Here is a 16092-nt window from a genome sequence, read left to right on the forward strand (position 1 = left end):
GTTAATTTTGATAGTATGTTTTTGTTAATTTGTGTGCGCTACATGCTGTATAAAAATATTTGCTGAAAGCATTTAATTCTTACTATGGAATTAAAAAATTTTAAAGGAAGTGTAAAGGATTTTATTTATTTGAAAAAATATAAATGTTTCTAAATAGAAAAGATGGCGATTAATAACTATATTATTTAAATTAAGCCCGACACATGTACATATAATGCACTATTGATATCGATAATAATGGGCGAGTTCAAATCGACAAAATGGCCAGATGTGCTTGCCGAGCAAATAAACATGATTGATTGGTCCACAGGTAAGAATTAATCAGGCTTATTCGTTCGACAAACATGCCGCTTTATAGCATAGTCGCTTTATCGTTTTAAACTCGCCTAATTTCTCTGTGATAAAATTTCAAATCAATCTAAGATACTTGTATTATAACTGTCTGATAACTAGTATAGAACTGTGTCTCTCTCTCTGATATATACAGTTTATAATATTCTTAAGTATGTACCATAAATATTAAATATAATAAAATTAAACAAATATAATAAAATTAAACAAAAATATTAATAACGCATGCAATATTAAATTAACTAATATGAATATTTTAGATCGTCTGTCAAAAATAGATTATGTAAAACGTCTATTATAAATTGTATCGGCAAAAATAATTGTACAGATATGCGTATTCAGATTCCTACCTCGGTGCTCCCCAGATGTAGTCATCCTTATTTAACATTCGGTAAGCAATAAGGATGGAGTGATATCCGGGTAACATTTGGGTGCGAATTTGACCATAGCTCAAGGGAAAATTACTTTTAAAAGTAAGTTACAGTTTTTTTTTAACAAGTTACCGATTTTATTTTTATTATTCTATTATTAATTTTGTTTTATAATTTTATATTTACAAACGATCGTTTTATTTTTTTAAGAGATCTTAATTTTTTTGAGATTATCCAATGGTCGACTGATATGGGGAAATACATTTTTTGTGTACTTGGAGATTGATCACTGGAATCTACAAAGCTTAAATTGTTACACGAAGAATGTAAATCATGACTTTAAGTTTACTATGCTGAAGAAAGCTAGAAATTATTTGAAATGTTCGTCTTATTGCAAATTACATTTTTTTAGTCGTTAATTTCTGTAATAATTTTATGCGCATTCTATTACAGTGTTGGTTCCTAATAACCTGTTGCTTTCCTTTTTGTTTTTGATTAATATATTATGATGTTTTTTTATATAACAACTACTTTTTCTCTTTTATAGATTCGAAAATTCTTTTTTTAGGATTAAAGTATACACATTATGTGTATACTTAAACGTTATTGTTATACGAATAATCCTACTTATATTATAACTATCATCTTTAGGGTCCCCTCTTAATTAACATTATTTGATGAAACAAATATTTCATCAAATATTTTGACAGCGCAGATAATGAGTAGTAAATAGTGTATTACTTTTCGATGTGCTCAACTCCCTTTTCTGCACTCAATTTTTAAAGTTTATAAGTTATTATAATTACATCAAAAAAATTCCAATGGAATAAAAAATTTTAAAAATAATATTATAATCAAGGTTAAAAACATATTTCATTTGCAAAAAGCAAAATAAAAAATTTTTTAAATAGAATAGAATTTATTACACTTCAGCATATTTACAGTCAAGAAGGGGACTTGGTTTACATAAATTCTTAATTCATTCATACATCCATACCTCGTCTGCAAGCTAGCGCACATATATTATTATAAATTTTTGCTTATCGCTTTACTTTCCTACTTTTCTAGTTAAACCTCTGTCTAAACCCTTTGACTTCGCTTCTTTACCTTATTATTTCATTTTATTTCTTTTCGCTTTTCTCTCTTAGTTATATCTACTTCTAATGTTATATATTCTCGTTCAATACATACGTTATCTCTATATCACAGTTTTATCACCGTCTATTATTATTATCACATATTTATATCTTACTTACTTACTCTTTAATTCACCTTATTTTCCTTTTCTCTCTATATCTTTCCTCTATCTATATATTTTCTCTCTGTTCTCTTTTGACTCTTTCCTCATCTCCCTTATTCTTTTTGCTACCTCCCTCTCTTTCCATAATTTTCTTATTGTTTTCCCTTTTACCTTATCTAACTCCCATTATACAGTTTCCTTATTTAAGATTTTTTCCTTACCTTTTCCTAATTTAGTAAATCTTTTTCTTATTTCCGAATATTCCTCTATATAGTGCTTTAAATTAAATTTTTTTTTTTTAATATTATCCTTAAACCAAGTCTTTTAAAATAAGGGACACTTCATATTTTGATTGCTTCACATTATGATTACTTTATTGAAATGTAAATTACTCTGTAAATTATTATTTTTTTAACTTGATGCATGCAGTAAATGGATCATAAAAATATTTATGATATAGCATAAAATAAATTTGTTTTTCTTTTTATTTTTTGAGAAACAAAAAGGGACCAAGTTTCTTCGTATTGATGTTGTTTCAAACAATATTTTTTGTAATGAAACTTAAACGATGAGTGGACTATTGAAGCCTTACATAAGTTATTTCGTTGTGAATAATGAAATCAGTGTAAAGATATTATTTACAAATTATATTTAAAAATTCAATCAATCGAATCCATTCAATCAAATCATCACATTTCGACCTTTACTCTGATCATCTTCAATGATTTTACAAATTTAAACAATCTTAATTGACAATTAATACGATGTGTTAAATCTTTATAAATTATAATTCTTCATTTGTCAATTATATAAAATTTTGTTTTTTATTGCCTATTTTATTATTAACTGTTCTTCTTAATGTATAAGTCATTTTATTGTTGTATCCAAGATTATGTGGAACATAACGGATCCGAGGCTTTATGGATCCATATCCATGTACTCTTACATCAATTAAACATGATAGTGAGATTGTACTATAAAGTGAATTATAATTTTTAATTATTTCTTATCTTATCACATTAAATTGTCGATATTGCTTACCTAATTCTGTCGTCGACCTAAAACGTTGTTTGATTGAATTTTTAAATATAATTTGTAAATAATATCTTTACGCTGATTTCATTATTCACAACAAAATAACTTGAGTAAGACTCCAATAGCCTGCTCATCGTTTAAATTTCATTATTGAATTTAATTGAGCCGTTTTTCTATTGTAATATTTTTTGTTAATAATATTAATTTAAAGGATATAATATATTATTGTATTATTATATTATTATATGATTAATTTTATTTTAAAACAAATGATAAGAAAGTTATTTTACAATTATAACGTTTACATAAATACATAAATGAATTTATTTAATTATACAAGCATATAAATAGGCAAATATGATATTATAGAGTATGTAATGTTTCATAATTATTTAAGAGGAAGTATAATATTCTTCGGTAGAGTAACCTCTATTATTTGTTGAGGTAGTGGAGGATTCGAAGACTGAACAAAGAAAGATATATTTTTATGAGATATTAAATTTATAACACCTGGAGGTACCTCAGCTGTTGAAAACATATTAAAATATGGTGTTATATTGCACGAATTTTTAGTATATAGTAGAAGAACACAATTGCCAAAATATAGAGATACTGTTAAATAACTAAACAATACAACTTCATCAATATGATAGATAGGAATTACACCTCCTGGTGCATTAATGGTGATTAGTTCCAATTTTTCATCTGAGGCTAACGTATGTTTACGCATCTTACTTAATAATTTTGTACATTTTGATACTGTCTTTGCTAATAGATATTTGCTAAAGAAAAAAAAAAGAAACTTTTGTTAAAAATGTTATTAAAAGTACACGAACACATAAATATACAAAAAAATCTATAGAAATATATGTGCATAGACATTTTTTAGTAAATTAAAATATATACCCATTGTATTCTAATGTATATGCAAGATTATTTAATATTTCTATTCTAGAATTAAGAGGCAAATTACTCCAACTTTTAAACGCTTCTAAAGCTGAATCTGAGGCTCTCTTTATATCTGCTCTGCAATAAATTATTTAAACACAAATTTATATAACGTAAATTTCTTAAATTTCAATATTATAAAATAAGAAGGAAAGAAGAATACATATATTCGAACCTTGTTGCGTGTGCATATATATTATCATTATGTATCCAGTATGTATCACTTACAGGCTTTTGCCATGTACCATTATAAAAATGATTGTAAACTGAACTTGTATATGCGTTCAAATTTATTTTATCTTCATTTTCAAGTATATATTCATCATTATTATATAAAAAGAAATGAAAAGTTCTAAACACTGTTTTCTGGGAAGGAAGCTTAATACCAGTACCAAACTCGAAAATAGTATTTATGAATATAAGATCCTTCTGTTCAAAATAGAAATAATTTTAATAAAGTTTTAGATAGTTTAAGGCAATTGCATTACATCATTTAAGTTATATTACTTGTAGTTTCATTGCTAATGTTTTTGCAGATATACTGTCTTCTGACCATATAGACACCATATTGAAACGTAAGGAACAATCTTTGCAGTTTGTAAATAATTCATTTCTTGAATGAAATATAAAAATAGGCAATCTTACGCATAAAAGAAGTTTAAAATTTTTTTCTAGAAGCCATAAAAATTTCTGTTTTACTGATTCTTGAATAAAAATTTTCTTTATTTCTAACAGAAAACAAGGTTTAATCTTCAAATAGGTAATAATTGCATGTAAATCTGAATCTTCGAACACAATCATCTCTGCGGTGTAATCTGTAGAAATTTAAAAAATCTTAATTATGAAATTAAGAGAATGTTTTTTAGTTGTAATATGTTAATGTTTTAAATATTATGTTTACTTGAAATTAGTAATGTTATGTCATAAAATTTATCTGCCAGAACAGAATTATCGCTAAAAAAACATATAAATGTTTATAAAACAGAACATAATGTTACCTTCAACATAAAAAGTATTAATTAATATATTTATTATAATAAATAATTTAATAGTACAAATTAATTTAATAATATAAATATTTTTGAATAATTACATAATAGCCTTTCTCAAAAATGTTGAAATCTCGCGTTCTTCACATATAATCAACATTAAGTATATTATGTTGAAATCATCAGTATTGTATTTCTCGTCTAAAAACAGAAAAAATATTTCTATAATAATTCAATGTTTCATTTTGTCATAAGCTGTTTTATAAAAATAATATGAAGAATAAAGAAGCAAATTCGTATATATATATATATATATATATATCAACATATCAATATATGTGTACATCATAATTGTATAATCACTAGAATATAATAAGTATCGAACTTACTATTAAACATCAATTTTGTTCCGTTAGCATGCAAATGATCAAGAAGAGTAGTAATAATATCCACATGGTTACAAACAGATTTGAAAAGAGATAAATTCTTTTCTATTACAGAAGCTGTTTCAAAGTATCTATAAATGCGAAAAAAGAAAATAAATAAAAAAAATATAGAAATAGCTTTACATTTTTACATCATTCTTAATTTAGAGATAAGTATTTATGTACTTACCTATCGGAAAACTTATTATTATTCTTAAATTTCAGATTTTCGTGTAAAGTGGATATCTTGTTCAGTGCTTCCTAATACACACATAAAAAAATAGTACGAAGCATTACATACGATATAGATTATACAATTAAGCTCATCAATATTCTATTTTACAATTTCTCAATATATTATTCATATTTATATTCACCTCTTTGTTGATCTTATCATATATTAAGATTTTGTAATATTGATTTATAGCGCTTATTTGCTCACACATTTTCTTGATTATTAATCAATTTCCAGCAATATTAAAGAAGAAGTATATGTGTCTCGTTATCTTCGAAAACAAGTGAAGATGATTTTATGTAAAAAGAAAATGTTTTGATTTAAAGTAACCAGTTGGTAATTAGAAGCGCTCTATATAAATAATCTTTCTGTACATTACACCAATAACACACTGAAGATCAAACAAGTAAATATTACGATTATGTGATCTAAACAGTATCTATAACGTACGTATCTAAACGCATAATAATGTCCAAAATTAGGATATAAAAATAGCTTATACGTTTAGATAACGAGTATTTATATTTCCAATGAAAATGAAAACATTTATATCTTTTGTAGAATTCTTTATTTGTAGATGTGATATTAATTTTATCTGCATTCTCTCTGAATATGAGATAACATAAAAATCAAAACGTCTATCATCTTGATGTCTTAAATTGATTTTTTATTACATATTTTTTATTTTCTCATATCATTTATTATTTTATCTGTCACTGAGAATGATCGTACATTATAGAGATAGAAGTTTGACTTTATTATTAATGTATATATTCATAAAATTTATTTATCCTAACATGATCAATTAGCGTAGCTCATTAACCTTATAAGTTCTTGATTTTTAATCTGTTGAAATTATTATATAATCTTTAAATTATTTCTTCTTGCTTAATGTAAAAACAAAAATTATATCAGAAATAATAAATTAAATAATTAGAAATATGGTTTTGTACAATTCTACTGATTAAATTAATATTTGGTCATAAACTAGATTGCAAAGTATATTCGTCAATTAAATATTGGAAGGATACAGCCAGATACTTTGGAGCTTTAATCATCCATACAGCACAGAAAGATTGCAGAATGATTTCACTGAAACATTGCAATATTGCATAGTGGTTGCGAAACGTTGCTGAATTATTGTTGCAAAATTCTAATAATGTTAAGATATTTTTAACATTATTGTTAACGCTTTTTGTTATATTGCAACAAAATGTTCTAGCAATATTGCAATGTAATATATTTGGATAAATTTTTTACTGAAGACTCTCTAAAATAAAAATTATTTCTACATATCTCATTAACTTTAATCTTTCTACAAATCGCATTTCTAGTGATATGTGCTTTCCAAAAGTAATTTTTTGTGATAAAACCATAAAATATTCCAATAAATATAGTATTAATTCTGAAGGATAAATTTATTCGTAAGGATAAAACATGTATGTGTGTATCCCGAGCAAACTACACAAATATTATCCACATTAATATAATAATACAATCGCTCAGTAAATTAATCATGGATTAAGTTAATCGCAGTGATTCTTTTTAATTCGAAACCACTCCGAGTTAATTGAAATCGATTAAAAAATGAATGTGAAATTTATCAATAAAGTTCGGGCGCTGGTTTATTTTTGCGTTCACATCAGGCATAAATACATCATCGATCACATAATTAATATTTCGATAAATCGTTTTCAGTAGTTTAATTGCTTATCATCTTATCCGATAATGATGCATTGTATCCAAACTCGATATTATACAATCTTTTGATTTCATATTTAAAATAAATATAAAATTTAGTTAATGAAATGGCCGTCAATAAATTTTTTATTTAAATATAAAATGAATTATATTAATTATATTATATCATAAAAACGGCTGTTAAACTAAAAGAGTGTATTACATAAATATTGTAAAAACTTATATTTTTATATTATTATTGTTGTAACAATTAAGAAATTATAATTTTGCAATGTGGAATATTACAAGCATATTACTAACATTTTGCAGGCATATTGTTAATTTACATTTCTGTAATACAATGTTACACTCTGCAAAGTTACATTGCAATATTTCATTCTTATTGTTTATCAAATGTTAAATAAGAAGAAATGATATTGGATCTATTTGTATGCATATAATTTGCACGTAATAAGATCAGGAGAATAGAACAAGAAAAATATGATAACAAACGTAACGTTGGAGTACAACGTTCAAATTTAATAGTATATTTCCGTTCTTGTCACATGACTCACATTTAAATCGTCACTTCCGAGGAGAAGAAACATTGAAAATTTCCCCAATCTTTTTCTGAGAATTCCCCAGAATTTTCAGGAGAAGCCTGAACTACCTGTAGCAGTCTGTTTCTAGTGAATGTAAAGCAAAATAAAAGTGTATCGAATAGAAATCTTAGAATAGAAAAGAGATCCGTGAACAATCATTGACATAATGTATGCTAATTACACAAAAAATCGTCAGAAAGCAAATCGTCAATGATGAATTGTTGCAACAAAGCATTCCATCAAATATCGTATTGCAAAGTAACGATATTGTTGTAGCTACAACTGTGACAACATCAATTTCGTTAGAATAGTATAAAACGCAGTAGATTATATTTCTATAAATATTTGTTTAAATAAAAAAAAAAAGAATAAGAGGAAATAAAAATGACAATTGATTTGTCGACTGTGCCGCTTGTTGCAGCCACTGTTGCGAGCAGACAAGTTATCGCAACAATGTTAAATCCTGTGAAGGTTTTACCAAGCGATAACGGTTTGCCAAGGTATGCTATCGTTCGTGATTTTAATAGGTATAAATATGCATTTTCGAAAATGTCATGTGTTAACTAATTTTTAAATAAATTACAAGGGATTGGAGAGGTTTGGCGCATCAGTTAGAATTCAACTCAAAATTCGTGTCAATGCTTGTGTCACATTCTGATCCAACAATGCGCATATTCACAGAGTTGACAGACAAAAATAAAAAAGATTTTACAATAAAAGATTTTCAAGCAATGATGGAACAGATGGATAGATGGGACATTATTGATGACACTGAAGCTTTGTTCCGTATGTATTATATTAAATAGAACAAAAACTTGTTTTTTGATATTCATTAGTTTGATAAAAAAATATATATAAATAATATATAAGAATGAAAAACTTCAATAATAATAATTATCGTTAAAAGATTTTTTTATTGTTGTAGAAAGTGATGCTGAGAAGTATTTGGAGCATCAACAAAGAGCTCAAGTGTCAGCAGATCCGATGGACGAATGTACCGATAAAAAAATACTTACTTTAGGTTTGTAATGGTTCAGTGACTTTAATTTAAATTATTTTGTGCAATATATAATAGACTTCAGTCATGTACATAATTATATTAAACGACATAATATTTGTATGTTTTTTATAGATGATATTCACAGATTAAAGCAAGGTTTAGCACCGCAATATTACGATGCATTTCTTTTATATGCAGAAGAAGATATTGTTTTTGTGAAGGAGATGATTGAGAAGCTTGAGATACAATTTAAGCTAAAGGTATTGCAAATAAATGAAATTTATGCGTGATTTCTTTCTTACATAAGTTTAAATAAAATTAAACTGCGTTATTGCTTTCAGTTGTGTTTGAAAGATCGAGATTTGGTAGCTGGTTTAGAATTCGAACATGAAGCAGTAATGGAGTTAATATCGGAACGATGTAATAGATTACTCATTATAGTATCACCGAATTTAATGACACACTCAGCAAACAAATTTTTTTTAAACTATACTCAAGCTTTAAGTATCGGTATGTTTTCATATATCATATTTCTTTTGAAATGCAATTGAAACGATATTTTGAGTATTCTTTTCTGAAAGATCGTATTTTTCTTTAGAAAAGCGACAAAGAAAAATTATACCATGTATATATAAAAGCTGTGATTTGCCATTTCAACTGAAATATATATTTAATTTGGATTATAATCGTAAAGGATTATTTGATTTTTGGGGCAGATTACGTGATTCTATACAAACTTCAAATTCTACTGCTACAAGGTAACATAATTCTTGTGTTCATTTTTATTTTATTTTAAGAATCTGAATGATATCATTATTAATTTTATAGCAGTTCAACTCAAATAGGAAATAGTAGTATAACGCAAGAGACTACAGAAATAAAGAAAACTTTCTCCGATAAGTACATTGACGAACCTTACATTACTCAAAAAACAAGTGAAGCATTAATATTTCCACAACAGAAGAGTGAAAATTGTAAAGATGAAGTTATCGCAAAAGTAATAAGTGATATAGAAACTTTAAATGTTAATAATAAAAAGAACAAGACGTTATTACGATGGGAAAATATTACTTCAAATTTTAAGACGAAGCAAACTAAGAAAAGTGATCAGTTAACTACAGAAGCAATTGTTCAAAATCTACCATCGGTGGATAACTTAGATAGCTTAGATTTATCAAGTACTCACGTATATGAGAAAAAGAAGAAAAATTTATTTAGCAAGTTCATAAAGAAAAAAATTCTCGTGAAGACTTGATGACAATCTTTATACAAAGAATATATATAAAAATCATATATATTTTTGTATGTGCAGAAATACATTTAAATGTTTACAATTTAATAGATTTATGAAGATATACACTCAAAATGAGTTTTACATATAACAATTGTACATGTGTGTTGCCAGAAGAATAAAGTGTAAAGAATATTACGGATGAACGATATAATATGTATTTATTATTTTTGAAATTATTGATCTAAATAAGATATATTATTGGACTTAACTATTGAAATTAATTGTTATATAAAAAATTCAAAAAATTATATATGTAAATTATAAGATAATGTAAATATACATATATACATGTTATACAATATGAGATTAATATATATATGTATATACACACACACATATATATATATGTATATATATATATATATAATATATTAATTAACGTATATACATTTTATATATTGTATAATAAATATATTATTATATTAAAAATATAAGTATGTATTTATTTTTATTCCCATTGTCAGCTAGTATTTGGCTTGTCAGACCAATTAGATTTAGAGTATTTGAACAGAGAGAAACCTGAGAGAGGACATGAGAACCTTTTTCTTGTAACCGCAAAATGCCCTCGCACACTACTATCCTCTAAAGAAGTAGATGCAAATTACAATATCCATTTTTTTCGGTGCTTCTGATGAAAATTAATCATTAAAATTGTTGAAATCTTTATTAATTGATAAATTTTCTGGTGAAATTAAAATTTCTATATATTTTTATAACTTTCTCACATTTTTTTACGAATTGGAACATTTCTCAGAAAATCTTTTTTTTCTCAGGATTTTTTATATATATTAATTATGAAATATTGTAAGATTTCTAAGATTTTTTGTAAGTATAATTTCTGATGAAATGTTATAAAATCTAAAAAATTTAAAAATATTTCTTAAAAATTGAGATGAGAAATTTCCGAATATTTCAGAATTCACTTGTATGAAAAATTCTGAGAGAAGATGTAAACTGTCCGAATATTTCTGAGTATTTCTGAAATATGTTACAATTCGTAAAAATTATATAAAAATTATGAGAAAAATTTTCATCAAGCTTTACTTCAGCGATTTCAAAGTAACAAGATTCAAAAGTAACAAAAAGCCACAATACATTTATCTTTTGTTAAAAATATTGCGTATGTGTAATACATTGCGTGTATTACTAGCTTGCACAATTAATTATTCATAAATTCATATCGAGATGATAATCATGTATCAACAGATATTTCATATGATTCATTCGTTTGCAATCAAAACGCGATGAAAAACAGAATTTATTACTACTTAGCGATATTTAGAGAATTGAAAGGCATAGAGATATACTCCATGCAATTCCTATAAATGAATAAAAATGCATTCAGGATTGAAAAGCATTCATTTTAACATTCGTGAATCAATATTTCTGAAAATCTGAATCCATTTCAATTCATTTCAATCCATTCTCGTTTGCTGGGTATAACTCTTGATTATTCTTCGAACGGTATTACACGAGTCATAAAAAGCTACGTTAATATCCTCGTCCAAATAACGCAATTTATGCAATTCCTACTTTAACAATTAATATAATTTGCATAATTAACAATATAATTAATTTTTCGTTTTTCTGCATTTTTCGTGATATGATAAAAAATTGAATGTAACTTTGAAACTGTTTATCGGTAATAAAAGAAATATTTTTCTTTTTTATTAATCTCTAGCCCATTTTATTGACTCTAATTATATCTTAAGATATAATAAGAGATTCAGCTCTTTTATAAACTCTGAATTTATTTCGCAATGATGACGAATTGATGTGTTTGATATTCATTTCTAAAAGTTAATCAATAATTGCATAATAATATAGATAATAGCTGTATATTACATTTTTCAGATGATATTTTCCCTCTCACGGGTACACCTTGACGTGGTGAGAGGGCTCAGTACCCGGAGGATACTACACGAAAAGAACGGTTTTTCTCAAGTATCTAAAAATTCTCGGATTTATCTGAATGATATATCTAGATAAATTTTTAGATCTTGAGTAAAATCATTCTTTTCGTGTAAAAATCCAACGGGGAAGCTAACGTACCCTCGTCCGCCGATTTAATTAAAAATGAACGAACCGCAGCCGGTTCGTCGCGTCGCGCGTTTACTTCGGGAGTGCCGTTCAAGTTATCGGACTTAAGTTATAGTCCGCGCGTGATTATAATTATTATTCGCGAGTGTTTTACGCGAGTGTCCTGTGCGAGAGGATGTCAACCCAATTCTGAGAGGAGCAGGAGGTCTGGGAAAGGCATCGGGCACTGGCGGAGCAACCTTGCGGTAAATATCATTTTTTGCTTATATAAAATCAGTATCTTTCTCCTGTTTACTCTTGAGTTGTTTTATTTTACAATGATTTAAAAATGATAATTAGAAGAAAAAGATTATTTAAAATTATTTTGAAATTTGATAAATATTTTTAAGATCTTTTTTATAAAACGTATAATTATGTTTATAAATGTCTAACTGAATGATGAAATTAAAAAATTCGATGCGTATATAAAAACTATATATTTTGAAAATTATATGATTATTTTCAAGAGAACTTTGCGTTTAGTAAATATTTTTTAAATATATAAAAATTAAATTTATATGATTTTCTTTTGCTCTGTTTTAATTGAGATTTTATTTTCTTTTTGTTACAGAATCATCGTAGCGACATTGCAGATGTAACTCCGCTGTTGCGCGTCGAGTTGGTGAGTAATGAATTAATTTTTTTATTGAGGTAACAGATGTATGGTAATTTCATTAATATACTATATATCTAGATGCATATATGCGTCAATTTAATAAAAAACGGATAAATGTATCAATATATGTATAAAATTCCATGCATCCGTTATCATCTTAAAATGGATAAATTATAACAGATTAGGATAAACTTAATCCTGGATGCCTCTTCATTTTGAAATTTATTATGCATGCACTGTTAAATGTATAATACGTTACATCCGGTTTGAATTATTTTTAATCGTTTTTATAAATCGCCACTGCTTTCATTCAATATCTCGTTAATTTAACTAAAACAATATAATAAGTATGGATAGGTAGGGATTGTATAGGTAGGATGATAAGTATGGATAGATTATAGGAATAAACACATCGTATGTATATACTCTCTCTCTCTCTTGATAATTGAAAAACAGAGAATTTTTAATTAATTTTAAGTTTTATTTAATTATTAGCGTTCCGTTCCAATTATTAAATATAAAAATAAACCAAATTAATTCCAAATTTTATTGAATTTTCAGCTACTCTGAAATTAAATTTTTTAAAATTCTATACACACTGTTAGAAATGTAAATGAAGCTCGTGGATTAAATTAAAAGTAATGAATGATTAAACTGAAAATTAAGTTACAGTAGTTACTTAAATGAAATGAACGTGTACATAAATTTATGAAATTTAATGTAATTTTAGTAAAATTAATGAAAAATACATTAAATTTCATAAATTTTCTTGAAAAATACATTAAATTTTATGTACATATACACAAATATACTTTTTATAAATACATTAAATTTAATGTAATGTCATGAAATTAAATTCAAATTGTGTAACTTAAAAGTTAATAAAATTTAAGAACATTTCTAATAGTGCACGTACAAATTTTATAATGCGTTAATATGTAATTAGTTTTATTGTAAATGTATAATAGTATTAGGTATATATACGTAATATAAAATTTAAACAAACTATGTCCAGATATATGCTATCATACTTTTGCAATTTGCACAACAATTACTAATAAATTATATATTTATTGAAATATATATATATATATATATATATATATATATATATATATATATATATATATACAGATAATATTTATCTCGTCGTAGTAAATCAAATTGTTGCATAATTGATTTAATTATACGAAATCGACGAAATATATTAATAACATATATTAACAAAAATTGTTTATTAATTTAATAAGTTTCATAAATATTTAATTTTGAAACTTTTTTTAATTTTTTGGATTTTATTCTAAATATCAAAAAGTCATTAATAATTTTAAATTACTTATAATTAGCGAATACAATAAAATAATTAGACATAAAAATAAAAAAAAAATTTTAAATATTCTTACTTGCAAAAACGGACTATTAAATTTATTATTACATGGGGGGAGGCTTTTAGTTCGTTTTTGTTAAATTAAATTAATGATATATGATTGGAGAAGTTTAAAGTGTATTCAAAGTCTTTATAATTTTGTTAGTAATTATAGAAACTGTGGAATATACTTACATACTAGTAATTATATTTGGTAAAAAGTTGATTGGTAAAGAGTTGAAAATCGCGTAAAAGAACATGCCTTCGCAATTCCATTTTAACATGAAAAGAAAAAGAGAAAAGATAAAATGTGTAAGAAGTTTAGTTAAAAAGAAACATAGATACTAATACATATTTAAAATAATTACATTATTGAGATATCATTATGATGATCAGTTCATCGTAATTATTTATTTTTATAATCACAGAATCTTATCTGCAGTTTTTTAATGATCTATTTACTTAAGAATATCGATGATATAATTTCTTTTTATCAATTGATCGTAACGTTTTGAAAGACACTCCAGTTTTTCATTTGACGGTACAATATTCTTAATTTTATCATTACTATCCGTCAATTAATGAATTTGTGCAACAGTTACTCACTACTGGTTGTCATCGGTTGACGCATTCCGGTTTGGCAGCGACGCCTCGAGATGGCGATACTGTCGCGCGAACTCCCGCGTGGCGTCGCTCCCGTACGCGCCTGATCGGTAGCGATCGTGGAATGGGATTCCAATATGGCAACCGTCGTGTTAGCCGCACAAGTCAGTGTCGCGGAAATGTTTTGAACTCGCTGAGCAGGCAACCGCGACGACCGGCCGACGTGCGACACATAGGTTAGTAAGGCGATGCGTAAATGTGCCGGCTGCGATACGCGGTCGGTCGATCGGCGCGTGTCACGTAAAAGCTCCGCGAATCCGGGCCGCCCTCGCGAGGACGGTCGCGCGCGTTTTCTCCGCTGTCGCGCGCGCGGTTCCGCGTTTAATAAGCTTTCCGCGGGCACGGGACCGACCCGACGTCACGGATGTCATCGCTGTCCCGTGGACCGCACGAGGATTCGACGCGCGCGTCGAGTCACGTACTCCGTAACGCGCGACGCCGCATCGTGCCGCGTCCGGATACGTATTGTGTACGTTTATGACGATGTGCGAGTATCTCTCTCTGTCATTCGCGCCGATCGTCCGTAAATTATCCGTCTATCCTTTTCTCTCACCCTCGCGTCGCCCCCTCTCGTCGCGAACGCATCGTCTTCGCGCGTCAGGTGTGCGACTGCTGCTGTCGTCGGTACTCCTCTATAGGTGCGTGTGTGCATGCATCTCTCTGTGCGTCCGTGTGTGTTTGTATGTGTGTGCCGTGCGTGGCTGGGTGGCAGCGTGAATGTACGAATTTGTTTTGGAAATGTCGCTCACGTCTGTCCTCACTGTCCCCTCTTCCCTCATACCCCCGGCTTTTTCCTACGTGTCTCTCCTGTCATGTGTCACGCGGTTGACTGTCGCCGCGTATGCATGCGTGCGTGGGTGCGTGTTTGGGCATCAAGAATCCGTTCTTCGCTGGTGGTCCACGACGTCGTCTTCCGCCTGCCTTCCACATCGTGCCACGACGATGTGTTTCCTGAGACGTACCGTCGGGATCATGTCACAGATACTCATCATGACACCTGGACCCAGCGACGTTCGGTGAGTTCATCTTGACTTTCCTTTTATCGGCTTACTTTCGGAGTATCGAGTGTCCTCGCGAAAGATGAAAAAACAGGTTTTTTTACTTCGAAGAAAAACGGGTTTATTGCGATAAAAATCCGCTTTTTAATTAAAATAATGTGGAATTCATGTTAAATATGTAAAAAAAGATATAAAATTTA

The 16092-nt window shown here is 27.7% G+C and overlaps 4 protein-coding genes across 6 annotated transcripts in view; 3 read left to right on the forward strand and 1 right to left on the reverse strand.

The window, feature by feature from the left end:
- Nucleotides 1-89: 89 nt before the first annotated feature.
- Nucleotides 90-7509, reverse strand: LOC105146421 (uncharacterized). Its single transcript, XM_087404103.1, has 9 exons — nt 5737-7509; nt 5550-5620; nt 5324-5451; nt 5039-5135; nt 4847-4899; nt 4453-4760; nt 4121-4374; nt 3904-4023; nt 90-3779 (listed from the first exon to the last, which is right to left on the reverse strand). The coding sequence occupies exons 1-9, from the start codon at nt 5803-5805 to the stop codon at nt 3386-3388; spliced, it is 1494 nt and encodes a 497-aa protein (XP_087260229.1). The 5' UTR covers nt 5806-7509; the 3' UTR covers nt 90-3385.
- Nucleotides 7510-8089: 580 nt separating this feature from the next.
- Myd88 (myeloid differentiation primary response protein MyD88) lies at nt 8090-10321 on the forward strand. 2 transcript variants are annotated; one of them, XM_011056602.2, is made up of 7 exons: nt 8090-8376; nt 8463-8662; nt 8802-8897; nt 9009-9136; nt 9218-9386; nt 9475-9634; nt 9705-10321. In XM_011056602.2, the coding sequence occupies exons 1-7, from the start codon at nt 8261-8263 to the stop codon at nt 10129-10131; spliced, it is 1296 nt and encodes a 431-aa protein (XP_011054904.2). In that variant the 5' UTR covers nt 8090-8260; the 3' UTR covers nt 10132-10321. The 2 variants fall into 2 exon arrangements, with proteins under 2 accessions (XP_011054904.2, XP_087260230.1); XM_087404104.1 differs by having other exon boundaries at nt 9708-10321.
- A 4595-nt stretch (nt 10322-14916) lies between these two features.
- The window catches only part of Nca (neurocalcin homolog), a 207558-nt gene continuing 206382 nt past the window's right edge, over nt 14917-16092 (forward strand). Inside the window, exon 1 of one of the 2 annotated variants that reach the window (XM_011056595.2) lies at nt 14917-15070. The gene's annotated coding sequence lies outside the window, so the exon portion shown is untranslated. Of the gene's footprint in view, nt 15533-16092 lie in introns of both variants that reach the window. The other variant, XM_011056596.2, reaches the window with a different exon arrangement.
- Nucleotides 15539-16092, forward strand: part of LOC105146384 (uncharacterized) — a 51702-nt gene continuing 51148 nt past the window's right edge. Inside the window, exon 1 of the mRNA XM_011056591.2 lies at nt 15539-15910. Coding sequence (XP_011054893.2) covers nt 15612-15910 — 299 coding nt within the window. The 5' untranslated portion in view covers nt 15539-15611. The remainder of the gene's footprint in view (nt 15911-16092) is intronic.

Source organism: Acromyrmex echinatior, chromosome 3 (genome assembly GCF_024713525.1).
Source record: "Acromyrmex echinatior isolate Ae372 chromosome 3, ASM2471352v2, whole genome shotgun sequence".
NCBI classification, from domain to species: Eukaryota; Metazoa; Arthropoda; class Insecta; order Hymenoptera; family Formicidae; genus Acromyrmex; species Acromyrmex echinatior.